Genomic DNA, 27,965 nt, shown 5'->3' with positions numbered 1-27,965 from the left:
GTTTTATATGGTTGGTTTAAGGAAGGCTAAGAAAATCTATTCTTCTTTTGGTCTCATTGACATTCTCCATCACTGTCATTGTTATTATCACCACCAACTACCCTCATCGCCACCACTAACGTGTACTGATGCTCACAGTGTGCCATGAACTGAACTAAACTTTTACTAATTTCCTTATTTAATCATGACGCCAACTTTATCTGGTAGGAACTACTGTTTCTCACACTTTACAGATGAGAAACTGAAGCCCTAGGGAAGATACCAGCTATGAAGCTTTGGATAAGTTACAGTGGCAGAGCTGAGGCTGAAACCAAGGCTCAGTCTCCAAAGAGCATGTTCTTAACTTGTCTGTTATATTGCTCTCCTGAACTAAGATGATTGTTGGAAAGCATCCACTTTAGGAACTCCCCACTTTTAAATGTTCCATACATCAAAATTTGGAATGGCATTTTCCCCAGTTCTGTTACTTTTATATAATCTCAGTACCTTTACTAAAGGGAATCAAAGGTCAGGCTAGAAGCACAGTGTTGGAGAATTCTTTACAGTGTAATCTGGAATACTTCGGCAAGACTAAATTTTTAGTCTTTTGTTTAAAATAAATATGACATTTCAAAAGAAGAATAGGCAGTATGTGTTTATATAAAAAGCTGATTATTCAAACTTTGTCAGCTAAGCAGTGCATCTGTTAACTATATACTTTTTAAAAGGGTAAAGGATGATCTAATAAGGTTTAAGGAACATAGAGATTATATGCAACCTGGTGGCCGACTGTTTTTCTCTCTAAGAAACTACCGAAGTAACCACAGAAGGGGGTTCAGAGTTCAAATAATCAAAAGCTCCTTGGCACTTAAGGTTATTAAGAATACTTAGATATTCTCATGGGTCTCTAAAATATGTTTTCCAGGATAAATGCATGTAGACACATTTTAAGGCATACATAGAGAGCAGATGAGCCCTCTACATCTAACTGCACAGTGATTTTTTATTTTTTTTTGGTCTATAATATTTCTGATTAATTAGGAATTTTAGAATTTGCCATTTACCATTGGTGTAAACAAAACAGATTTGGACTTGTGAGTTGCTCTCCATTATATAAACCTTAGTTGTACTGTAATACAGAGTATTTGAACATAGGATTAATGATCACTGACCTCTGATCTAGGTTGGTATCTAGATGGATTTGCCTTTGCCATACCTTTTCTGACTTGGAAATATTTATAAGGATGCAATGGGCAACACTGTAAACTAAAACCAATCCCAACTTACTGTCAGAATCCAGAAGCCCAACAACTAAATACTGAAAGAACCAAATTGAAAAACATAAGTAGAGGGTTATTTGCTATGCTGCTGAGGACTTAGAGAACTTAATTTGAGGAGTCGAAAAAATGGCTCTCTTCACTCCTAGTCAACTGTCCCCTGGGTTAAAATGAAAACTCTGAATCAGTTAGAAAACTAGACAAGGTAATTTTTGTTGGATGCCCTCTGATGTAACTAATGTAACTAATAGTGAATATTGATAATATTCCAGACATTGTATTAAGTGTATAGTTAACTTAAGCAATTGCATAGGGTAGGTACTATTATTATTCCTGATTTCCAGTTGAGGAAATAGGGGCACAGAGATGATCAGTATTAGCTGTGTGGTTTGAGCAAGTTAAGGAATGGAGCCAGGATTTGAATCCGGACAGTTTGGCTTCAGAGCGAGTGCTCCAAATGACTAGAATAAACTGCCTTTGAAGTTGTATTCATCTTTATTACATGTGTCTCTCTGAAGCCTAGTGGTATTCCTCTACCTACAAATATTAACCCACTCTCAGAAAAGAAACACGTAAGAAGAGGATGGCACATTGTGTCTTGGAACATGTGGTTCCACTGAGTACTGTAAATCAGGGTGATGATGGAAGGAACCCTGGTGGGAGTGAATGCTAAAAATAATAATTTATTTCCCTTTAGTGAGTTAGCGATTCCGAGAGTAAGTAAGACTAGTTTAGCCATAGACACAGTAGAGAAAACTGCCTAAACATTGGACTCAGTAGAGGGCTAGGCAAGTCATCTGTTAGAAGGCTACTCATCTGTTAGAATGAAAACAGAATATAGCCAACACCTAGATAAGCAAAAGGACAGGGCAGTGCTCACAATTGGTTGGTTGGATATGAGCAGACTTTTTATTGAGGAAGGAAAGAAAATTAAGGAGTAATTATTGCAGAATAAGAAAATCATTCAAAAATTTGGCAAAGCATAGATTTCTATTATTTTTGCATATGATATATATAGGAACAGAAGAAAACTGCAGGGGGAAAAAGTTTATCCCCAACAGAATGCAGGGATGGCATAATATATACAAAGTATGTGGGAAGCAATAGTGAATAGGCTGAGATATAATAGGACATTCTGATCAAATTAGTTGAGGCCAGGTGAAAGAAAGAATTGAAATAAGCCTAAACGTAGAGGAGCCAAATTAAATTTGAGGAGTGTCAAGGACAGAATTGATCATTTGAAAAATTGAATAACAATGTGGAAGAAAAACTTGGGAAAGTCAAATATAATTTTAGAAGATAGTCATAAAAATGATGATGGAAAAGATGATAGATATTAATAACAAAAAATACTTGATTTGAAAAATGCCCTGCAGGGGTATGTGGGAAATCTCTATACCTTCTTAATTTTGCCATGAACTTAAAACTACTTAAAAGATTTCTTTTAAAACATTTTAGTAAAATGTCTTATTTTAAAAAATGCCCTGCGTTTATAGAGTCCAAGAATTCAAATGTGAAAGAGGTGTCTATATAGAGACCACAGTCTGGCAAAACAACTGACTGAAAAGGATAAAGAGAAAATCCTGCCAGCATATAGAAGGAAAACATTCTATAGCCAAAGAATAAAAGTCAAAATTAAGCTGTCCTCAGACTTCTAGCTTTAGCGTTCAATGAAAGAAAAACAAATGGTAGTGGAGTAGCATCTAAGTGTTGAAAGATGAAGAATGCAGCTCTATAATCTTGTATCCAATTAAGTTACCTTTACTGGTGTTCCGTGCTGCATGAATTGTTGCTGTTGCAATATGTGCTGTAACACCCTGCAAAAAAATTTATTCCAGATTTATTATTCAAATCCTACCATAATGGGTTCATGTGCACTCATCAGCAAAAACATTTAAATAGAGCACAAGCACAAGAAAGAGGATGTGCAGGATAGCATCTATTGTGGTTGTCTATCACTGCATGACAAACATCCCAAAATATAGTAGCTGAAAATCACCAATTTTAGGCTTGGCATGGTGGCTCATACCTGTAATCCCAGCACTTTGGGAGGCCGATGCAGGAGAATCAGCTTGAAGTCAGGAGTTCGAGACCAGCCTGGACATGGTGAAACCCTGTCTCTACTAAAAATGCAAAAATTAGCTGGCATGGTGGTGCATGCCTGTTATCCCAGCTACTAGGGAGGCTGAGGCAGGGGAATCACTTGAACCCAGGAGATGGAGGTTGCAGGAGCGGAGATCCCACCACTGTGCTTCAGTCTGGGCAATAGATCAAGACACTGACTCAAAAAAAAAAAAATCAATTTTATCATCATTTGCATGCATCTGAGAATTGATGAGCTACAGGTGTGAGGTGCTCACTTGAGGGCACCCATCCTGTTGTGTTTGTTGACTGCTGAAGATGAATTAATCTGAAGGCTTCGTAGGCTCATGTTTGGCTCCAGAGCTGGTGTAGAAGGAACGACTGGGTGTTGACTGGGTATTCCTCTATCCACATCGTCTCTCCTTGTGGTTAGCTTGGGTTTCCTCACAGTATGGTGGGGTGCTGTATAAACACTGTCCTAATATTTCTGTAATTCCTTTTTCTTTATAGTTTTGAGGACATTTATTATATGCATAAACAATATACTCTTTAGTTTTGTATATATTTTCAGTTCTGTATAAATTGAGTGATATGGAATTTTGATAAAAAATATTCTGGATACAAATCCTTTGTCAGTTTTGTGTGTTTCAAATACCTTCTCACAGTTTGTTTTATACCTCTTTTAAAGTTGTTTCTTATTCCAATCGTTTTTGGGGTACAGGTGGTTTTTGGTTACATGGATGAGTTCTTGAGTGGTGACTTCTGAGATTTTAGTGCACCTGTCACCTGAGCAGTGTACACTGTTCCCAATATGTATTCTTCTACCTCTGATCCCTCACCCCTCAAACTTCACCCCTTGCCAAACCTCTAAATCCATCATATCACTCTGAATTCATTCAAAAATGCATTCAGAAAAGACAACTTTGTAACTCAAGAATTAAAAAAAAAAAATCATATGTTCTCACTTATAAATGGGAGATAGCTATGAAGTTTATCTGAGTGCAGGATAGTAATCTTATTATAATTGTATATACTGGTATTTTATGGAGATTTAAAGAATACCTCCCTACCTCTACGTTCTCCTGTATTTTGTGCTAAAAGCTTTCATTTTTTGCACCCATAAACCATAAATCTATTTGAGAACTGATTCTCTCTCTCTCTCTCTCCCTCTCTCTCTGTGTGTGTGTGTGTGTGCGCGCGCGTGTTAGGTGAGAGCTGGGAATACAATTTGTTTGCTTTCCTTTTTGGAAAACCAGACATCCTAGCGTGACTGATTTAAGATCCTATTCTTTTTCCACTACTCTGGCATATGAGGTTTCTATATATGTATGGGTATGTTCTCTTTTCTGTTCAGTGTGTCTGTTCATCAATCCCGTCATCAATACCCTACTGCTCTTAATTACTATGCATTTATAATAATACATTTAAAATTTGGTAGAACAAGATTCCACACCTTGTTTTAATTCAGAGTTGTGTTGGCCATTTTGACTTCTTGATCTTAAAAAATGTTAAAACCAATAGAGGTACACAAAAGCCTTTAGGAATTTTTATTGGAATTGCATCCATTTCCCAGACAATACATGGACTTTCAAAGAGTTTTTAATACTGATCCCCTCCTCTCTTTTCAAAGAATATGTTAATATTGTGCACTACGAAGTTCCACCTTATGTTTAACCTCATAATTAGACATTTTTTGTTTGATATATGCAATGCTTGTTTTGATTTATCCATATGTTCAAGACTCCCTCCCCACCAGCATTCCTTTTGGTGTCTCAATTTATTTCTGTGGCTCATTTTCTACTTTCTGAAGCACATCTTCAGATGTTCCCTTTAGTGAGGGTTTGTCTGTAGTAACCTCAGTTTTTGTATGTTTTAAAGTATCTTGGCTACATTCACTCTTTTTTGTCTTTTTTTTTTTTTAATATTATATGTTCAGGGGTACACATGTGACTTTGTTATATGGGTAAACTTGTGTCAAGAGGGTTGCTTGTACAGATTATTTCATCACCCAGATACTTAGCCTAGTACCCATTAGTTATTTTTCCTGACTCTCTCCCTCCTTCTACCCTCAACCCTCTGATAGGCCCCAGGGTCGGCTTTTCACCTCTTTGTGTCCATGTGTGCTCATCATTTAGCTCCCACTTGTAAGGGAGAACATGGGGTATTTGGTTTTCTGTTCCTGCTGAAGTTGGTAAGGATAATGGCCTCCAGTGTCATCCATGTTCTTGCAAAGGACATGCTCATGTTCTTTTTATGGCTGCATAGTATTCCATGGCATATATGTACTACATTTTCTTTATCTAGTCTATCATTGATGGGCATTTGGGGTGATTCCATGTCTTGGCTGTTGTGAATAGTGCTGCAGCAAACATATGAGTGCATATGTCTTTATGATGAAACAACTTATATTATTTGGGATATACCCAGTAATGGGTTTGCTGGGTTGAAGGGTAATTTAGTTTTTAGCTCTTTGAGAAATCGTTACACTGCTTTCCACAATGGTTGAATTAATTTATACTCCCACCAACAGTGTATAAGTGTTTCCTTTTCTCCACAACCTCACTAGCATCTGACATTTTTTAACCTTTTAATAAAAGCCATTCTAACTGGTGTGAGATGGTATCTCATTGTGGTTTTGATTTGCATTTCTCTAATCAGTGATGTTGAGCTTTTTCCTCATATGCTTGTTGGCCACATGCGTCTCATCTTTTGAAAAGCGTCTGTTCATGTCCTTTGCCCACTTTTTAATGGTGTTGTTTTTTTCCTTACCAATTTAAGTTCCTTATAGATGCTGGATATTAGACCTTTGTCAGATGCTGTTTGCAAATATTTTCTGCCATTCTGTAGGTTGTCTGTTTTACTCTGTTGATGGTTTCTTTTTCTGTGCAGAAGCTCCTAAGTTTCGTTAGATCCCATTTGTCAATTTTTACTTTTGTTGTAATTGCTTTTTACGTCTTTTTCATGAAATCTTTGCCTGTTCCTATGTCCAGAATGGTATTGTCTAGGTTGTCTTCCAGGGTTTTTGTAGTTTGTAGTTTTACATTTAAGACTTCAATGTATCTTGAGTTGATTTTTGTATATACTATAAGGAAGGAGTCCAGTTTCAATCTTCTGCATATGCTTAGCCAGTTATCCTACGTATTGACTAGAGTTCTGACCCCATTGCTTGTTTTTGTCAGCTTCATAAAAAAATCAGATGGTTGTAGGTGTACAGTCTTATTTTGGGGCTCTCTGTTCCATTTTCCATATATGTTTTTGTACCAGTACCATGTTGTTTGCAGCCCTGTGGTATATAGTATGTAGTTTGAAGTCAGATAGTGTGATGTCTCCAGCTTTGTTCTTTTTGCTTAAGATTGCCTTGTCTACTTGGGCTCTGTGTTTAGTTTTGTATGAATTTTAAAATAGTTTTTTCTAGTTCTATGGAAACTGTCACTGGTAGTTTGATAGGAATAGCATTTAATCTATAAACTGATTTGGGCAGTATGGCCATTTTAATGATATTGATTCTTCCTATCTATTCTACCCATGAACATGGAATATTTTTCCATTTGTTTCTGTCATCTCTGACTTCTTTGAGCAGTGTTTTGTAGTTCTCCTTGTAGAGAGATCTTTCACCTCGCTGGTTAGCTGTATTCCTAGATATTTTATTCTTCTTGTGGCTATTGTAAATGAGATTGTGTTCCTGATTGGGCACTCAGCTTGACTATTGGTATATAGGAATACTAGTGACTTTTGTACATTGATTTTTTTTTATCCTGAGACTTTTCTAAAGTTGTTTATCAGGTGAAAGAGCTTTAGGACTGAGGCTATGGGGTTTTCTAGGTGTAGAATCATGTCATCTGCAAATAGGGATAGTTTGACTTCCTCTCTTTTTATTTGGATGCCCTATATTTCTTTTGCTTGCCTGATTGTTCTGGCCAGGACTTCCAATACTATGTTGAATAAAAGTGGTGAGAGGGGACATCCTTGTTTCGTGCCAGTTTTCAGGGGGAATGCTTCCAATTTTTGCCCATTTAGTATGATGTTGGCTGTGGATTTGTCATACATGGCTCTTATTATTTTGAGGTATGTTCCTTCAATGCCTACTTTATTGAGCTTTTATTGTAAAGGAATTAATTTTATTAAAAGCCTTTTCTGTATCTATTGAGGTAATCATGTGTTTTTTTGTATTTAGTTCCATTTATGTGATGGATCACTATTATTGATTTGCATATGTTGAACCAACCTTGTATCACAATGATAAAACTTACTTGATCGTGGTGGATAAGCTTTCTGATATGCTTTGGATTCAGTTTGTCAGTATTTTTTTGAGGATTTTTGCATCAATGTTCCTCAAGGATATTGGCCTGAAGTTTTCTCTCTTTGTGTGTGTGTGTGTGTGTTGTGAGGTTTTGTTATCAAGATGGTGCTGGCCTCACAGAATTAGTTGGAGAGGAGTCAGTCCCACCTCTTCAATTGTTTGGGATAGTTTCAGTAGGAATGTTACCTTCATTCCTAAAAGATAGTTTTGCTGGTTATACTAAACTAAGTTGATAGTTACTTTCAGTACTTAGATTTTGTGACCTCTGCTGTTGAAAATTCAGTAATCCATGTAAGAATAACTTTTATAGGTGATGTGACACAAATCTAGACAGTACAGAAATTTAAAAACTCACCACTGCCTCTTATCTCACCATGGAAGAATAAATAACACGTTTTTCTTCTCTATTTTTTTTCTAAAGGGGAGTGTGTGTGTGTGTATAAAATCTGCTAATCGAAACAATTTTCTATAGTCTTAGAAACATTTCAAAACTTATTTTCTATCAGAATTGTGTTTTCTAGTCATTAAAAAGTCACTACAGACAACATTTATAGCTGTATAATCTATTTAGGGTATAATGTACCCACCAAACAATTCCTTTAGTGTTTAACCTCTAGGTTGAGTCCATGTCTAATTATATACATAAATCTGCAGTGATTATCTGTGCTAAAATCCTTTTCCGCCTTTCAACTATTTTTTTCATTTTAGTCCTCTAACTGCATTAAAAGAATCAAAAGGTACACACTTTTTGAAGAAGTTTAAAACAGCTGTCTATTGCATTCCAGACAGGTTGTACCATTTTACACTTAAACCGGATGTATACGTGAACACTTCATTATTTTTAATATACTTTACATTTTAATTTCTTGCACTTAATTTTGAATGTATACATATACAGTTCTGTACTGGTTATAATTGATAATATATAAAATTCCCATAGTGGCATTTGGGGAAGAAACTCTTTACCTGAATAACATTATGCATTTATATAACCCTCAATGGGAACTTGTCTAATTTCTACTTCTAAAATAAAGTCTTTCTGGCACCGGGAAACACTCATTATTTTAGTGGAAGAACCACAGTATTTCAATCAATCAATGTACTCAAATTGTGAAATGCACCATTTATGGAGTATATGGAATAAATATGGAAGGGGATTTATGCTTGAATCCTACTTTTCTTTTTACTTTAATGACTTAAAATGGCGTATGATCCAAATATTACCACATTTAACATTTCCATTGCAGACTTCCCTAGAGGATCATGTTTTTAGAACCTCCTTATGATTTAGTTTTTTAGAGTTGGCATTATGGAAACCTTTTGGATAAGATCAATGACAAAGCGATCTTAATACCAATTTATAAGCTCTAACAAGTAGCTTCAAAAATCATATCCTATCATGAATAAAATGTTTACCTGCCATATTTGTGATCTCAGTGAATTATTATTAAATTAGAAGGTTTTTATAAAATGATCCCCAAGCCAATATGTGTTTAAGTGGTAGCCATAGTAATTAAAGTCTCATCCTTAAGAAAGAGAATCAACTCTTCACATCTGGCAGGCTTCATTCTTCCCTCCTTCTCTCTCTTTCTCCTAACACATAACCTGCCTCACCCAGATTTTTGATCATTTCCATATCTTGTTCATATATACAGGAACTTGGATAGAGGTAAGTCTTGCCCTGTCCCTAGCTAATAGGCTTTATTTCACCTTATTTTGTGGCATAAAAAACTGGACCCTTGAAGCTTTGCTTTTCGGTGAAAAATGTTCATCAGAGCCAGAAAAGTAGCAGTGATTCGTTTTGACTCTAACCCATAATTTTTGTAACTTTTTTTCCAGAAGAGTGGAGTTTTTTTATTACTCAAATCAGTCTCCCTGAGCATTCAGGGATCAGAGTTTTTAAGGACAACTTGGTGGGTGGGGGAAGCCAGTGAACCGGGAGTGCTGATTGGTCAGGTCAGAGATGAAATAATAGGGAGCTGAAGCTGTCATCTTGTGCTGAGTCAGTTCTTGGGTGGGGGCCACAAGGTCAGATGAGCCAGTTTATCAATCTGGTTGGTGCCAGCTGATCTGTCAAGTGCAGGGTCTACAAAATATCTCAAGTACTGATCTTAGGAGCAGTTTACAGAGGGTCAGAATCTTGTAGCTTTCAGTTGCATGACTCCTAAATCATAATTTCCAATCTTGTGGCTAATTTCTTAGTCCTACAAAGGCAGTCTAGTCCCCAGTCAAGAGGGAGGTTTGTTTTGTGAAAGGGTTGTTACCATCTTTGTTTTAAACTATAAACTAAGTTCATCCCAAAGTTACTTCAGCCTAGGCCCAGGAATAAACAAAGATAGCTTGGAGGTTAAAAGCAAATCAGAGCTGGTTAAGTCAAATCTCTTTCACTGTCTCAGTTATAATTTTGCCTTAGTAGTTTCAGTCCCTCCCTTTGGGTTTTTATAACACCTTAAATCTTAATATATTGGCTAAAGAAGGTGGAAACAGGGTGACAACTGCTCCAACTTCTTCCTGCTGATCAGGGGAATAGTGGGGGAAGGTGTTGACCCCAAGGTAAGAGGAGTGAAACTGCTTTGCAACTGTCTGAGCCTACCCATGCAAGCCTGGCTGGGGTTCCAAAGCTTCCATGGCAAAGGTGTTAGTATTGTTATCTATAATTTTAGTGCCAACTAGGGTAAGAAGTGCAATTTCCAGTTTTAAAAGTAAATATGTGAAAGCATTAGTCTGGGGACTTGTAGCCCACAAAGTATTTAGGATTTACTCCAAACTGCAGAAAAAATTCAAGAACAGCTAACAACAGATATACTATAGTTTTTCTTTTGAAGCATATTTTTTTCTCTCTCCAGTCCCCATTTTCTATTAAAAACAAATCACGATAGAACTGATTTGTTTAAAAAATAAACTATAGTCTTATTGTACTTGGCCTGATTACGGGCATGAAGTACAGCAAGAATAATTATTTTTTCACATAGGCTTTTCAAATTGGCTTTGATGGGACTCTGTTCCATAAGGAATCTCAGATAAAACTCTTTTCTGGTTTATGGAACCATGAGCAAAAGATTCTCAATTTTGCAAGGTGTTGCCCAATGGGCCACATAGGGAACCAAATTAACATTTTTCATCACAGCAAAATACACATAACAAAACAGACACTAGTCACCAGTGAAGAGTGGATAGTCATCCTGAGACAGGCCTGTTGAATTCTCTTCGGGGCTCACCGAATGTGACCAGACAAATAAGGAGGGGTTCTCTGAGTTAGACCTGCTGGACTGTGAGCAATTCCTTCTGAGATCCACTCCACATACACACACAAAGACGAGAAGGACAGAAGGCCTTCCTAATCAGATCCCTAACCAAGAACTCCAAGAGTATGCCTTCCAAATTATCCTCCTATTCCCCATCTGAGAAGTCTCCCTGAAATCTTCCTGTTTGAGAAGTCTCCCAAACCAAAACTCTTTCTACTAGTTAGGGAGAGCCAACTGAGACCTCCCAGGAGCCAAACCAGCACAAACACCCCACCACGGTGCTACAGAACCAGTTAGGAGAAGGAAGAAGGTGTTGGCAGAGCCTGGAATACTCACCAACCCACACCCCCCAAAATGGAGCTACAGACAGACTCCCTTTAATAGGGCTACAGTTATAGGATGTCTCCCGTAATTTTTAAATCTCCAGATTTTTTGGCTTTGTATTTAAGGATATTTTCAATTTGTTAGTAATAATCCTAAAAATATAATTCTGTACTATAAGATAAACACACATCACATATTTATATAGAAGTAAACTGTCTTCTCACCAATGTGCCTAGATGTGTTCTATGGAAAAGTGTATTTTAGATACACATGCACATATGAATACACAAAAACATACACATCTCAGGGAAATTGGGCATAGTCTCCATAATTTTTCAGGTGGCCTACTTCATTGCATTGAAATTGTCAGTGACCCAGAATTTAAGATTCAATGAAAGGTCATTAAAACAGATATAATTGTCTTTCAAAGAAAGATATATGTTAGAACCAATTTGGCTATTAATAAAACATTTAGATGATGAGCCCTGGGCATTGTATTACTGGAATTAAATTTTTTTTTTTTTTTCTACAGGAAGATTAGGAAAACACATAAAGGCACTTAAATTTATACATTGATCTTCTTTACAATTTATTATCCACAGATTTTGTCTGTTTTATATTAGAATCAATCTGATTGGAAGCAATTTCCAGAAGTTTCTTAATTTATTCATTCCTTCTGATTTCTAAGCTACTGTAATGAAAATAGATACCTAATTTTTGAAAATTCTAAAGGAGGAAGCTTTTTTCACATCTGTTCTCAGTAACTCAGTCTCTAGCTTTCCTAATACATAAAGGCATTATTACTGTGTTATAGCTTTGTAGTTGCAATTCTGCTTTTGATTAGTGACAAAGTAAACAGTAGAAAACACTTATATTTTTATAATAGTAATGTTAAAAGGTAATTATTTTTACCTATTCTGTGAACATTGACATCTTTTTAAATTTCTTGACAATGCATTCTCTGTAGTCTTCTCAAAGTACCTATGATTATTTTGATTTTTTGGAACTCTTATTTGGATCTGCTGCCTTAAATCATCAAAAGCCAAATAGAATGCAGTATTTGAGCACAGTAAATATTCAGTGGCCATCTTATGTTTACTGTTCTTGTTCACTGTTACTGGCATAGACTTTAACTGAAAGGCACTGACCAATTTAGCTCAAGTTTCAGTACAGGTCCTTGAGCCTGTCCTGCTAAGATCATGGAAGGTTTGTTTTGTATTCATCATAAGTCACTGATACTGTTTATATGTCAATCTCCAGGTAATGTCTTTTACTAAAATTATGGTAGTTTGGAATGTGAATCACTTCTTGGATACCTCTGATTCACTGGTGATTCATTTTAAATAATTTTCATTACATTTAAAATTTCTAAATGCTAAACTTTTGGTTTCTCATGCTTTAACACCTGAGTTAAGTAAAACTGACAAGAACATACTGATAGAAGCATGACAATAAGCAATACTTGGAAAACTTATTACAGATATTTGTTACATTTATATGTGTGTGTATATGTGTAGTAGCTTCTTTTGATTTTAGTTTATATTGTGTGTTTAGCAGTCTCTATACTTTTTCTGGAGAGTAGAATGTCATTTTCAGTTGAGGAGACATGAACTCATTTCATTAAACATTAGGCTGTTTATAAAAGATAATTAACTATGTTCTCCTGTTTTAATATTTGGTAGTTATAGACAAAGTTATTTAGTATCAAGATAATCTATCAAGGTTGTAGATGTCTCTAATAATCATGAAGTATGCCAAACATGTTAGAGTTCCTTCTCAAAATATTTTTCCCCTAATTGAAATCCATTGCCTCTACTTGAGTAGTTGACCAAGATTCTAAAGTGACCAAAATATTTGTCTGGTCTAGTGGATAGAGACTATTTTGGCAAATGTTTGTTACTTTCTTTGTCCTGTAAGAATAACAAAATATACCACTGGTTATCCTCGTCTTGTATCAAACCAATAATGGCCCCAGGCTTCATTTTATGAATTTAAAGATTCAGCCACTTAAAGGAATGACCAGTTCATGGGGTTTGCAGAAGTTTGTAACAGAAGGGAAGAAAGTAACATTGACCATTTCCTTCCTCTCCTCCCACTCAGGCTTATACTTATGGAAGTCTTATAATGGACAAGAGGGTAAGCTTTGGTACCAGACTACGTGAGTTCAAATCCCAACTCTATCACTTACTGCCTGTGGCATCTTAGGTTTACTTTACCTCTCTGATCCTCAGGTTCTTCTGAAAAGTTGGGATATCCTTCACCTTAAGTATTTATCCCAATTTCCTTTCTTTGATTATATGAATCTTAAATTATCACGTGTACCATGAAAATATGTGCAGCTCTTATGTATCAATAAGAAAACATTACAAAATGAAAAAGGGATATTTTTAATGTGAAATGAGTTGTTATGCTCAGCACTTGGTACTTGGCACACTACTTACACTTATTTGATTTTAATATTTTGGAAGAAACTCACCATCTTTCTAAAAGAAAAGAAAAACTTTCTAACCTTTTTTCTGTAATCCCACAAATATCATGATACCACCGGTATTTGTGTCACCTAGACCGAGAGGTACTTTTCTCATCTTTTTAGTTTTTGAAGTGCCAACTCTGCATCCCCTAGTTAGGCAGAAGCCCCAAACTTGATTATAAATTTGATTTTTTTTCAACTGCAATTTTCTTGGTCTCTTTAGAATTTTTGCAAATGAACTAAGCCTTTCAAAAAGAAACTGTTCATGAATAGAGTAGAGTAACTCCAGTTTCTGGAATATGTCCACAGGAGAGACAAATCTGCTATAGCACAAGTGACCTGCCCCACCTTGGCCAGAACATAAAGATAAGGGCCCTACCCCCTGGGTGTGCCTCCCCACACTGGAAGCTTAATTTCTGCTTGCTTGCTTCTTGGGGGATTGCCTACATATAGATCCCAGGGAAGGGAGTCCAGGCAGAAAGAGGTTTGCACACTCTTTCAGCAGTACTTTGTGCTCTAGAATTGCACGCAGTTAACTTCGCACTAAGTCATCTGTGAAGCTTAAAAAATATTCTGGGCTTTCAGGAGTTGGTGCATGACTAGGGAATCTTTTTAAGTTCCCTGGAGGAATCTTTTTTTTTTTTTTTTTTTTTATACTTTAAGTTCTAGGGTACATGTGCATAACGTGCAGGTTTGTTACTGGGTATATACCCAAAGGATTATAAATCATGCTGCTATAAAGACACACGCACACGTATGCTTATTGCGGCACTATTCACAATAGCAAAGACTTGGAATCAACCCAAATGTCCATCTGTGACAGACTGGATTAAGAAAATGTGGCACATATACACCATGGTATATTATGCAGCCATAAAAAAGAATGAGTTTGTGTCCTTTGTAGGGACATGGATGCAGCTGGAAACCCTGGAGGAATCTTTTACCTCTGGCCTGTGAACTGGTTTTTGGAACCACAGGTTTAAACTTTTTCCGACTCAGCTGAAAAATAAGCATCCTGTGTTTTTTTTTTTTAATTTTTCCTTGAGTTTTGCCATAGGCACACTGTTGATACTGAGTTGGAGCTGCTAAATGTGTTGCTTGACCCTGGGAAATTGAGGCTTTGAATGTCTTAACCCCAGGGAATAACTGATTTGAGAAAGATGGGTTGTAGGCCAGGCCCATCAGGGATCTAATGGGACCTAAGGGAACCCTGATATTGTGTGGGACTGAGCAGGGAAGCTGATGCCCTTCTCCAGCCTAGTATTTACTTATTAGTTTGTTTGTTTAGCAGCCATTTAAATGATTATGAGATCAAGGCATTTTGCTGGACACAAGGGATCCAAAGACTATAGTGGAAAGAGTATAGGTTTTAGAATCTGCCAGATGTTGGTTTGAATCACTGCTGAGCTATGTGATTTTGTGCTATTTACTTAACTTCTCGAAACCTATTTCCTCATCGGCAAAATGGATATAATGCTTGCTTTGCGAGTTGCTGTAAGGATTAGAAATAATACAAGTAAGGCACCTTATATAGCACTATAGTTTATTTAGCGTTTGTGTGCCAGGTGTATGTGAAATTTTATACATATTCTCTTTCACTCCTTATACAGATGCTGGAGCAGACATCATTGCTACTACCAGTTTAGAATTGAGAAAACTAAGGTTTAGAAAAAGTGTCTAGTTCAAGATCTCTAGTTTCTAAGCAGCATAACTCTGCTTTGAATGTAGGGCCGTCCGACTCCCCAAATTCATGTTCTTAACCTTGTATTCTAGATGCCTGCCAAGGCTAGTATCATGTTGCACCCTGCTACTTCTCCAGGTTAGACCTGGGAGTGATCCACCCAAGAGCTGTTCAGGCATCCATGGCTCTGTAGCAACTAAGACATATTGAATTCCTCTCTAGAGAATATGCAATTCAGACAAAAGAGGACTGAGGCTATTATAAGAGGGAGGTAAGCCAAAAAGTCAGAGTTTATCAGGGATATAGTATAGCCTACATAGACCATGTACAAAGCTGAAGTTGAGACCAGAAGCCATGGGGGATCCTGGGAAGAACAGGAGAGTTCATTTTACAGTAGATGACAAAGTATGGCTTTGGTTCCTGACCACTGGAAGTGTTTCGATGTAGCCCTTATATCTTTGCTCCAACTCTCAGTTGACATGAGTGTAAGTGAATATCTGTAACTTGATGTTGGAAAGGCTCTAACCAGGATGCTATGGGATCTCCCTATATTGTCCAGGCTGGTCTTGAACTCCTGGCCTCAAGTGATCCTCTCACCTCAGCCTCCCAAAGTGCTGGGATTACAGGCATGAGCCACCACGCCCAACCTATTTTTAATTATCTACAAACTAGTAGCCATGATATACAGCCAAACAAAATTGCAATAGAAGGTGGTAAATATTACAATGAGGGAGGTTCAAAGTGCTACAGGGCACAGAGTGGGGAATGTATTTATGATCCTTTGTGGAGCATACATCCCCTCATGTTATCTTGTGTTAACTGTGTTCATGTAAGACCTGCCACTTAACTGAGCTGTTGGCTTGGACCAATAACCTATACCCTTTTCTTTCTTTAAGATATAGGATATTGCTTTGTCACCCAGGCTGGAGTACAGTGGCATCATGATAACTCATTGCAGGCCTGAAAATCCTGGGCTCAAGCAATCCTCCTGCCTTAGGCTTCTGAGTAGCTGGGACTACAGGTGTGCATCATGCCCAGTCTCATTATCTTATATAGATGCCATGTATAAACCATTACTTTCTTTTCACTTGTGTGTCAAGTTCCACAGAAATTGTGTTGAATCCAGATTAAATAAATGCTTGCCATATGATGACGGTCTTAAATGTCATTTCTTGGGCTACTGCTTTTTGTTTTTCATTTAGTTAATGGTTATTGATTTAAGACCACGAGGAAGGTATTACATCTTCTTGTTCTAATGGAATTATCTTAAGTGTACCTTCCCTTATAGTATGAAGTCAGCTATGGAGGAACTTAATGCTTTTCTGGTTATCCCATAGCTCCTAATCAAATGAAAACAGCTGAATCATTTTCTCTGCAAACCTGATGGTTTTTCTGACTTAATTTACGAGTGCCAAATGAGCTTGGTATTTATCTGCATTTATTTTGAGTAAATTTAGGACAGGCACCTGTACAGCATCCTGGCAGCACAGTGTGAGTACTTACCTTTTCCCCAAAAGCATTCAATTAAATGAAAATGCATGTAAAGCACTTACAGGGCCTGGTTCAAAGTAGGAATGTTCACCATCTCACCTTACACTTAGGAAACTTTATAGCCTGCATCTTGCTAAAATGTAAGAGAAAGAATAAGCAATGAATCAATGCAGTATAAATTTACAGAAAATCTATGTTACAGAGAAGTTGTTATTTATGCAGAATTTACCAGTTCATACAGGATTTCATAGTTAGGATGACGTCAATGACCTTTTTTCTTTTTTTTTCTGTGGAACTCAGTCAGAGTAATATTGTCTTCGGTGCTTCTTTGCCTTCCTTGCAAAATGACTCAATAACTTGAAAAATGACTCTCTACCCTTATCCATTGACCTTTAAAGCGAGAGAGTGGCCAGGTGCGGTGGTTCATGCCTGTAATCCCAGCACATCGGGAGGCCGAAGCAGGAGGATCATGAGGTCAGGAGTTTGAGAGCAGCCTGACCAACATCGTGAAAACCCGTCTCTACTAAAAATACAAAAAGTAGCCAGGCATGGTGGCCCGTGCCTATAATCCCAGCTACTCAGGAGGCTGAGGCAGGAGAATCGCTTGAAGTCAGGAAGTGGAGGTTGCAGTGAACCAAGATCGTGCCACTGCACTCCAGCCTGGGCGACAGAGCGAGACTCCGTCTCAAAAAAAAAAAAAAAAAAAAAAAAAAAGCTGGGAAAGTATATGAGAGAGTAGCAGAACTAGGCTCAGAGCACAGATGGGTAGGGGTCACTGTAGATCTTCTGTGCTTCAGTTGCTTCATTATCTAAACCACCTTGCAGAAGTGGACTACAGCAGGGCCTAGCAAATGCCTAGTATATTTGCTGTCTTTCCACCCTCACCAGTGCAGCCAACTCATCGTGCTGCTGGAAGGCCAAATTGTCAGAAATCACTACCAAACAGCTTTCACCCTTGATGTCAAATCTATGTGACTTTCTGCACCAGAAGATTCTGAAGATCATTTGCAGTTTTACATCTCTGTTCTTACAAATAAGGAATCCAAGATAAGAACCTGTTCTTTTCAGGTAGTTTAACTTTCCCATAAGAAAGTGGCAACCAGAATTTGTGAATAATGCCTTTTCCTAAATCAGTATTTGAATAGCAGATTTTCCTTCTTAAGTTTCTTTTTTTCTCTGATTAGCCCAAATATCTTTTTAACAGCAGTACAATTATATTTTTACCTTGTGCAGTACTTGGGTCTTGTTAATCTTTAGTCCACTAAAGAGATTACCTATGGTTAGAAAGAAAGAAAAAGCCTCCAGTGGGGGTTCAACAAAAAGTATTTAAGAAATTATAGCCCCCAAGTTGCCCTGTACATTGTTTTAAAAAACCATCTCTTAACCAGTACTTACTGTAAAAGTGAATTATTGCCCCCTTGTGGTAGAATTGTTCATTTACTTTCTTCACACAAATAGTAGAATCGTATTTTACAGTTTCTACTAATCTGAAAACTTTGTCCTTTACAATTAACCTAAAGTATTTATGAAAACAATTTTAGATAGTTTTAAAACTATCTCTTCTTGTTTGTGCTTACCTATGTGAAATACCACAGAATCCTGTCTTCAAACTGTTTTGTGTTTCTCTTTGACGGACTAGGGATTTAAGACACAAGCCCAAATCTCATTCAGATTACCTTGTTATAGTCCTTATTGCTTCAAGAAAGCTGAATGAGGTTGTGGAATATTCTTACTGCCCCTTTAAAAGCTATGTCATAGACTCAAAGAACAGATTTTCTTCAGAGCTGTAAAATGAGGAACTTCTGAGAATTTTTGAAATACCATGTGCAGGAAACCATAGTGGTAATACAGTTCATTTATAAAGGTTCCGGTGATCTTCTTCAGGGTTAGCTTTTCTTTCATTTCCATCGTTTTGAACATGAAATAAAATTTTAAAACCAAATAGGACTTCCTGTCAACAAAAATGGGTAACAGATCTGACTCCTAATAAAATGTCTTCTATAAGAAAAATTGAAGTCTTGAAGCCATTTCATACTATTTTAGATCAAAAATATGGTACATTTTTACAGATGAAAGAATAGTAATAGAGGCTTCCCATTTAGATTGGCTGATTGAAATACCTTTTACAAATTAGTGTAAACCTGTGCAGGTAGTAAGTATTCTGAATCCTGATATTCTGAATGATTGTCACATTTAATTTTGTCCATTATTTACTTTGGACAGTTGTCACTCTCTATCAATAAGTCTTGCAAGAAGAACAACTCTTATAAGTTACCTCTAGATTGTGTGTAGATTTTAAAAGCACATGCTCTTTTATGAAGATAAAATGATTAAGTGGCCCTTTGAAAAATCTTCTAAGTTACTACTTGACATTCAAGTAAGCTCTCCTTAGTAAGTGACTTGTTATTATTTTCAACACTTTAATGTTTATTGCTTTGTCTCTAGATTATTTTTTCTTGAAGAAAATGATAGAAAACCATTATTGAAGGATTAAATGTTGCCAGTCCTTTCAAAACACAGCTATCTGTGGAATCTTTTTAGTGAAAAGAAGAGGTGCATTTCTAGATAACCAAATGATTGTTACTAAAAATGCCTTTTAAGGAACTTTGTGCTGTCAGTAAAGAGCCACAGTTGATTCATTTCCTTTACTCTTTCCACCTTACTCGCACTTCTGACTCCTCAGCTGATGTAAATAAGTAACTCTTATTTTATTTACATTTTATGTTAATAAATAAGTAAAATAAAAATAATTAAAATATGTCGATTTACATTACATAAACAAGTAAAATGTAAATTTATTTTTAAATAAATTTAATAAAAGTTTAAATAACTTCCATTTTAATACATATATTTAATACATATACATTTTACTTATTTATAATATGTATTTGTTGTACATTTTACTTATATAACTTTTTTTTTTGAGGCAGAGTCTCGCTCTGTCGCCCAGGCTGGAGTGCAGTGGCACAATCTCGGTTCACTGCACGCTTCGCCTCCTGGGTTCATGCCATTCTCCTGCCTCAGCCTTCTGAGTAGTTGGGACTACAGGCACCCGCCACCACGCCCAGATGATTTTTTTGTATTTTTGGTAGAGACAGGGTTTCATCGTGTTAGCCAGGATGGTGTAGATCCCCTGACCTCGTGATCTACCCGCCTTGGCCTCCCAAAGTGCTAGGATAACAGGCGTAAGCCACCACGCCTGACACTTATATAACTCTTATACTTGAAAATTGCTAAGAGTAGATTTAAAATGTTCTCACACAAGAAAAAAGCATATTAGGTGATGGGCGTGTTAATTAGCTTGATTATTAGCTTAACCATTTCACATTATATATGTACATCACAATACCGTGTTATACACTATATACATTTTATTTATCAGCTAAAATAAATGTGTTATTCTGAACTATATGGACAGTAGAAAGATTATCTTAGGCTACATAGGACATAGTATGGTAGATCCCAGTCCTGCTCATCATATTTGCCCACCTGGACTGCTTTCTAGAGGGAAAAATGCTTCAAGAACTAACAAATCTCCATTCTTAATGTCTGAAGGGTTTAGGTCAATAGTTTTTAAGTTTTTATATCTCAGGTCTAATTACGAGTGATCACTCCACAAAAGGATCTGCTTACTGTCATTTCCATTACAGGAGGAATGCTTTTGTATTACAGGCTTTTTCTTAGATCCATTTATGATAAGTTTTAGTGATATCCAACAGTAGTATTCCTGGATATAAAGTTAATTGCTATTACTTAAAATATAAAATACTTGCATTCGTAGTTGAAAATATACTTTATTCCCTCAGTAATCACAAAAAGAAGAGGTCATGAAAAGTGTAGTCAGGACATTTTAATACTGAAAAAATTGTAACGTACTTAAGATCTCTGTGCATAAATCTTTGTCCAAGTTTAGATTATGGTCTGAGGATAGAGTCCTAGATCTGAGTCAAAAGTTAAGAATATTTTTAATACTTCTGTGCATATTGGCAGATGGCTTTTCAGAAAGGCTGTATCAATTTTATATTGTCAATGCATCCTGTTGCCTGTCTCATGACATTCTTACAAGTGTTAGGTATTTTTACTTTTAAGGATCTTTGTAGTGGCATCTCATCTTGTTTGGAAGTTTTAATTGTGAGATTTGATTATTTCAATATATTTATTAGCTATTTTTATTTCCTTTATGAATTGTTTAGGTCTCGTCTATTTTTAAATGAACTTTTAAAAATATTTTAGAAACCAGTTGGTGTTTTCTAGACAATCACTAATCCTACATAAATCTCTCTTGCTATTCATTCTTGGGCAAAATCAAGTTGTTCATATGGAAAATAAATGGTCCAGTACTATTCATCAGTTACAACTCAGTCCTTCTAACTTTATATGTGAAAGGAACATTTCATGTTCTGCTTCCAGAGTGTTCTGTGAAATATGACAATATCTGCCAGGTTGGTGGTTACACAGGCTTCTTGTCCCTAAGTTTTAGCGGCTTTGAAGAATGACTGAATCTCTCTGAGGTGATTTCAAAATCTCCATGATGAATTTTATAATGCACTGAAGCCCAGGTTTCAAGTTAGAGCATTACAAACTTAAAAATCAGTAAAACTCAGTCCTAGTTTTGTCCCAGTTGTGGCTACAACAGTAATTACAGTTAATCACATTTGTCATAATTATGGCTTACTTTCTGCAGATTGTGTGTTTATGTATGTAGGTATGTGCATGTATTACTTATACATATATGCGTAGAAAGAGAGAAGCTTTTATCTCTTTTATAGTCAAAGCTACTGAAATTTTTCGTTAGTTTTCTTCCATTATATTTACCCTCAAAGCCTTTCTTAAAACACCTTGCATTATGGAAACTCTAGACAGCCTCTGTGCCTTACTCTGAGGGATGTACGAGAAACATTTTTCTGGTGATGGAAAGATTCTTACCTATACCCAGTGAGAGGAGAAAACATTTGAAAGACCTTCCTTGACTTTGAGAGTTTATGAAAGAATGAAATCACTGTCTGACTGGCAGTGGACTTGGCATTTGCACAGCTTCATGTAATTTGTGAGTCTGCCTATATCTTGGTTCAAAATAATCTACCCTATTTCTAATTCTAATAGCAGCAATTCACAGCTGGATGGTAGCAGTATTTCCCTAAGGAATTGTTCATATTTCTCTGCAGAAGAGTTGATAGGTTATGCTCTTGGACCATTTCCACATGTGAGCAAGTCAATGTAATTATGTTAGAATGTGGCTTTGATAGTATCTTTCTAATTTTGTTCATTTTGAGGATAATCTTGTCTTGCCAGTGATATTCTACACATCTTCCTTTCATCCTAGGGACACAACTTTTTCAGTGTCTCATAACTTTCTAGTGAATGATTACTGTAGTATTTTCATTCTATAAACAGAGAGACTAAGAGTCAGGCATATGCCTTACCAGACATCTTAGTTACAAGACTGTGCCTAGCTACCAGGTTTTCTTCTTCCCAGAAGTAGCCTTTCTCTAAACCACACTGCATTGCCTCCCTTAAAAATGGTAATAATTGGGACCAGTCATCTCCTTGCATCTGCATAACAGTGCTAAAAAGATCTGCCCTGTAGACCTGATTCTACCTGATTTTGAAGAGATTCCCTTAGTTATGATGTGTTAAGGCCACTGCATTCTCAAGACGCTAGGGATAAAGATATGCAAAATTTGTCATTAGAACTGGATATGTTGGATGTTGACAATCCCCTCGTAAAACTCAAACCATTTTTTTTTGTTTATTTGTTTAAATCCTGGGCAGTATCTATTCCAGGTCTTCTCTCGTGAGCTAAAAAGTAAAGTTAAATTCATGGCTTGAATTGTGCGTTGGGTGACTGGCATCATATTTGCCTTTAAATACTTCCCGTATAGCATATATGTACTTGGGAATGTGCAGCAATTGAAATCTAGAAATCATTCTCCAAGTCTAATCCCATATCTACAGAGGTAAAGAAATTAAGTGGAAACGGAAATTAGCACATTTGTATGTCTAATATAACTTATTTTCAAATATATAGATAAAAACAAGGATTTTTTGTTAGCTTTAATCTTACCGATTTCTTTTCTCATGTTTGAAAATCTTAGAACGTGAAAAAAGAATATGTATGAAAGACCCTTTCTGTATGTTATGTTGTATTTTAGTATTCTTTTACTACTTTGAGCTGGGCTTGAAGTCAGAACAATGTAGTATGGACCACAAAATATTTTCAGTTAATTTAGGCCTGTCTGTGGTCAAACCTTGGCTAACCATCTTAATTCCTCGGTATTTGCAATATATCTTATGTGAGAAATGGGATGGGCCAAAAGCAAAACCAACCAACCAAACAATAGCAAAGAGGTGTGTCACTCAAGAGAGACTTCTGAGGAGAATCTTTAGGGTTGTAATTAGGGCCCCCAAAACATTACTTGTTGGAATTGGTACCATATAGCTTATTGCCAACAGAGTAATTGTACAAGTTAAAAAATTATTTTACATAAATGAGCTTTCAGAAGCATTGCTGATTTTTTGGCCGGGATACCAATTGTTTTATGCAAATATTGAGTAACTTCACTATTACAAAATATCATATCAGCGAGCAAACCCAAAACCATTTAATATTGACAATTGCTTCAGAATAATATATTGGGTAAATGACACGAAATTGACCATCTTAAAATAAGCTTTTCCCGTCATCTTGCATGGAGTTGCTGTTAGTGAAAGTAGTACATATTTAACTTGCAACTACATAATTTACACGAAGCTTTCTTGTGAATGTGAAACGCTTTCTTTCTGGCAGAACACATTTTTAAAATCTAGTAAGATAAGCTTTATTTTTCCATTCACTTAATTTCAATTTGCTTTTAAAAGAAACTCCAGACTTTATATCAATTAAGCATAAACCAAATGAATTTAAAATGTAGTCAGTAATGATTTTTTAAACTAAGGATTTTGTTGTTTATTTAGAGAAAATGCAGAACAAAAACTTCTTCATAACGCTTTATAACTGAAGCTTTTAAAATATGCTATTTTGTATTAAGTATTTCATTTTTCTGCCCTCCTTTGGTGTGTCTCATCATTAGAGATAATGTTACTAAATAGTTGTAACTTTACAACTGCTTTGATTAATGATGGCTTGAACTAAGGTTTCATTGCGTAAGATTAACTACATTTCAAGATGGCAAAATGCCATTATAACATTAATGCCAGAATTTAATGAGAAGCAGAAGTTAGCTTTAAGGACCTTTATAATTTAATATGGGGGCATGATCATGTTCTCATTGTTTTAATGCAATGTCCTATTAAACATAAGTTATTCTTTTAAATCTTTTTTTCTTGTGATAAAAAGATGTAAAAATATTTGTTCAGCAAATGTTTATTGACTATCGACTAAGTGCCAGTCACTGTGCTAGGGTCTTGAAGAGTAAGCCTGTTTTCCATCCTTAAAACAGATCCTTTCTGATCAGAAGGAACAGAAATAAGAAACATCTACCTTATTTAGAAATCTCATAACTGCCTTAACCTTGTATGACTCTGGTTTCCGAATACATGTATCTCCCTAGACTCTGGTCTGTTTCCTTTTCATTTTTGACATCAGCCTACTTTTCCATAGGCTAGATTGAAAAATTGGCCAGCTATATGCCTGGAATGAAAGGGCCTGGGTTATGTAATTTTACAGGTATGGGAAGGATGAAGAGCACAAAACTTAAATGTTCTGTTCCCTATTCGTAGTACTGATCACTGTGCTGTCAAATAGCTACACCTTACACGGAAGAGAAAAGTTAGGTTTTGTAGAACTACAAGATAAAATTTGAAGTAGGGAAAGTAAGAGAGGAAGAAAGGATTCTTTCTCGTTCATTGAGACAAAAGTCTTCCTGTACTGAAGGTGTCTAGGGGTGACTTACTTACTTTCTGTAAAATGCAGGAGGCCTTTAAAGCCCTTTTCTGTTCTAAAAATCCTCTGATTTCTGTGTGTTTAGAACTCAAAGAGGGTGATGGACCTAAGACAGATGTCTCATGTTCTTTATTCTTTTTTCTCAAAATCTTACGTAAACATACTTAGAAACATTGAGACCTTATAAAGTAAGCCTATAAAACTATAACCACAGATGGAGGAAGTAAAATATAGCAGAGGCAAAGGGGAAAACGGCATTTAAAAAATTCCTGATGGAGGAAAACCTCAACTAGTCAGCTTGTAGCCTGGGCTTCCTAGTGGCTAAGGCAAAGAAGAGAAATAGGATAACTTGGTATGATCATCTGGTAGTCAGACACATACCACCAGTTCATCAGAACAAATAAGCATTCTTCTTGCTCTCCATTAATAACAACAACTTGTCCAGGGGATTTGGATAAGAAGCATAAGGTATGTAATGAATGATGTCCTCATGAATTTTTATAGAAAATAAAGGATTGCACATATGTCATTTTATACATTGGTATTTGGAATATGGAGGAAATAATGTTAAAAGCAAGACGCTTTCCCCCATGGGGAAGGGAGAGAGGAGTTTGAAACTTCTGGTATGTTTGCTATAGATAGATGCTTATTTTCTTTTGACCCACTAACATGTGGAGCAGTAATAAGATGTAAAGATGTGTAGTAAAGGGTAGCCTTGTTAAAAATAGGAGGGAATAAATGGAATTTTTGTGGCAGGATGATATTTGAAAGACGGATCAGGCCACTGGGAGGTTTTGCAATATGCCAGTTCCCTGTAACAGGAAGATCAGTCTCTATTTTAGACAGCATATCCAATTTAGTAAATTATTATTATTCTGTCAAAATTAATGTGAACAATTTTCTCTTTGAGGCTTTTTCCATAGGTGATGTTTTCCAGATGGGCTTTGTGCAAAACTCCCAATGTTTTTGTGTTTTCTTTCCTAGGGAAAGAGCCATTTCTGACATCTCTTCATTTCTTTTCCTTCATTGTAGGGAAGAGAACACCAAAGGCGAAGGAGAAGAGGAACAAGAAAAAGAAAAGGAAGCTGATAGAAAGAGCCCAGGAGCAACACAGCGTCTTCTTAGCTACAGACAGAGCTAACCAATAAAACAAGAGACACATCTGGTAGATTTTTAGGGGTTTTTGTTTTTGCAAACGTGCACAAAGCTACTCTCCACTCCTGCACTCTGGTGTGCAGCCTTTGTGCTGCTCTGCCCAGTATCTGTTCCCAGTAACACGGTGAAAGGAAGCACCACCAGCGTGGCCCCTGTGTTATTTATGCTTTGGTTTGAATCTGGAGACTAAAGGCAGGAGTAAGTAAGTGCACAGCCCATGACTTGGCTCAGTGTGTGCTGAGAGAATCCGTCCCCAGCACCACGGACATGCTAGCGGTGTGAGGCTGCAGACCACCGCTGGAGGACGGACTTCTGCCTATTTATGTGAAAGAAGATGCTTGGCAGGCAATGCGCTATTCACTCGTGACATTTATTTCTCACGTTGTGCATTTTCAAGGATATGTTTATGTGGATATCTGCTTAGTGGTTACCACATGGTATTCTCAGCATCTGTCACCTTCACACTGTTGTGCGATGAAACTGCTTTTAGCTGAGGATACGCTCTGGAAATTCCTGCTCAGTTTCACAGCAGCCCTAATGTGTACATATTCTGCAGGGGCTACATATAAAGCTCTTATTTACTGTATATTTATGCTTTCTTGTGCGTAACGAGTCATGCCTGATTAATATGTCACTTTGTTTCTAGTGGTTCCTAACCCATTGTCTGGTAAATGACTTTTCTAGTTTGGAGAATTGACACGTTTTGTTGTCTCTTGAAACTTTTTTTCCCCTCATTGTGGGCTTATTTCTCATTGTAAGGGTAGGATAAACTAGTTTTTGTATATAGAGTCAAATGACCAGTGTCAAAGAGTTTGCATATTGTATAGACCTTCCCCACTCCACATGTCCCACACATAGAAAAAGCAGCAGGTGGCATCTGGCAATCAGAAGCCCAAACTGCCTTTGAGTCTAAGATGTGATGACTTTGAAGAAACACAACTGAAAACATGAGGGACTATATCCAGTCACTTGTAGCCAGTTTCACAGGCCAGCTACAGAATTGTCCAAACAAACATTATTTCTGACTGCCTTTTTCCCCGCCCCCAAGTTTAAAGCAATCCCTGACTTTCAATGACAGGGCACTTGCCAATGTTCTTGGGTCACTGAAGAAGTTACTAACATGAGCCTGTGCATAGAATTTTAGGAGATAAATGGATGAATTTCTGTGACTGCTGGTCAGATCTTAACAGGTCTCTATTGAGCCAGAATCTGTTTCAGATGCAAGATGGAGAGGAACACTATGGAAACTTCCCAGGTGACTTTCAGAGCAGTTGTTTCGAACATATCATTGTTCACTTGGGGGAACCAGTTTTTAGAAGGTTGTGAATTGGCTTTTTCTCAAAAGATTATTATCCTCTTGGTTGATCCAGGAGAAAATTAGAACAGAAAAATAATGGTTGTGGATTTCTAAACAAAGCAAGGTAAAGCCATTTTTTTTTCACCTTGCATTGGCAAAACTACCTCTTCAGTGTTTTTGTTTAACTTTTGATTCAAAAGCGTCTTACCAATAAGAATAAATATCATATACATCATTATGAAAATATTGCTATGAGATAATAAGCCATATATGAATGTTGTATACAACTTTAGGGTTTGCATTTAATCCTGAAGTGTTACCTCCTTTCATGTCTATTTACACTATTTTCCCATTTACTAAGTGGGGAGGGGTCTCCTTATATAGTGCTTCATCGTTAATAAGTCAATACCTGTTGTTCCTGGGATGTTCTTTTTTGTGCATTAAAAACTTCAAAATTATATTTTGTGGAGTTTTTTTTTTTACTTTAGAGATACATTCAGAAATAACTTAGTACTTTGGTCTACCCCCAAAATATAACAGTCCTTTAAAAAAGACAAATCTTTAAAAACCTATGTTGGTAACTACATCTAGAACACTAACTAGTTTTCTAGTTAGTGTAAACTAGCAAAACTAGTGTTGCTAGTTTATCTATAAACTAGATAACTATAAATTAGAGTCCAAGTGCCCGAGTTCTAATCCAGACTGAGAGTGGCCTGTGAAAATTACTGAATCCCTCCACTCTGTTTCCTTATCTGTGAAATGGGGATCACTTTATCATCTGC

The 27,965-nt window shown here is 36.5% G+C and overlaps 1 protein-coding gene across 1 annotated transcript in view; it reads left to right on the top strand.

Annotated features, from left to right (window-relative positions):
• The window catches only part of RSPO2 (R-spondin 2), a 179,215-nt gene extending 151,574 nt beyond the window's left edge, over positions 1 to 27,641 (top strand). The window contains exon 6 of the mRNA XM_033202973.1: positions 25,764 to 27,641. Coding sequence (XP_033058864.1) covers positions 25,764 to 25,879 — 116 coding nt within the window. The 3' untranslated portion in view covers positions 25,880 to 27,641. The remainder of the gene's footprint in view (positions 1 to 25,763) is intronic.
• The last annotated feature ends 324 nt before the right edge of the window (positions 27,642 to 27,965 follow it).

This window comes from Trachypithecus francoisi, unplaced genomic scaffold, assembly GCF_009764315.1.
Source record: "Trachypithecus francoisi isolate TF-2019V2 unplaced genomic scaffold, Tfra_2.0 Lachesis_group7, whole genome shotgun sequence".
Classification (NCBI taxonomy): Eukaryota; Metazoa; Chordata; class Mammalia; order Primates; family Cercopithecidae; genus Trachypithecus; species Trachypithecus francoisi.
This window is presented reverse-complemented; position numbering and strand designations above follow the sequence as displayed.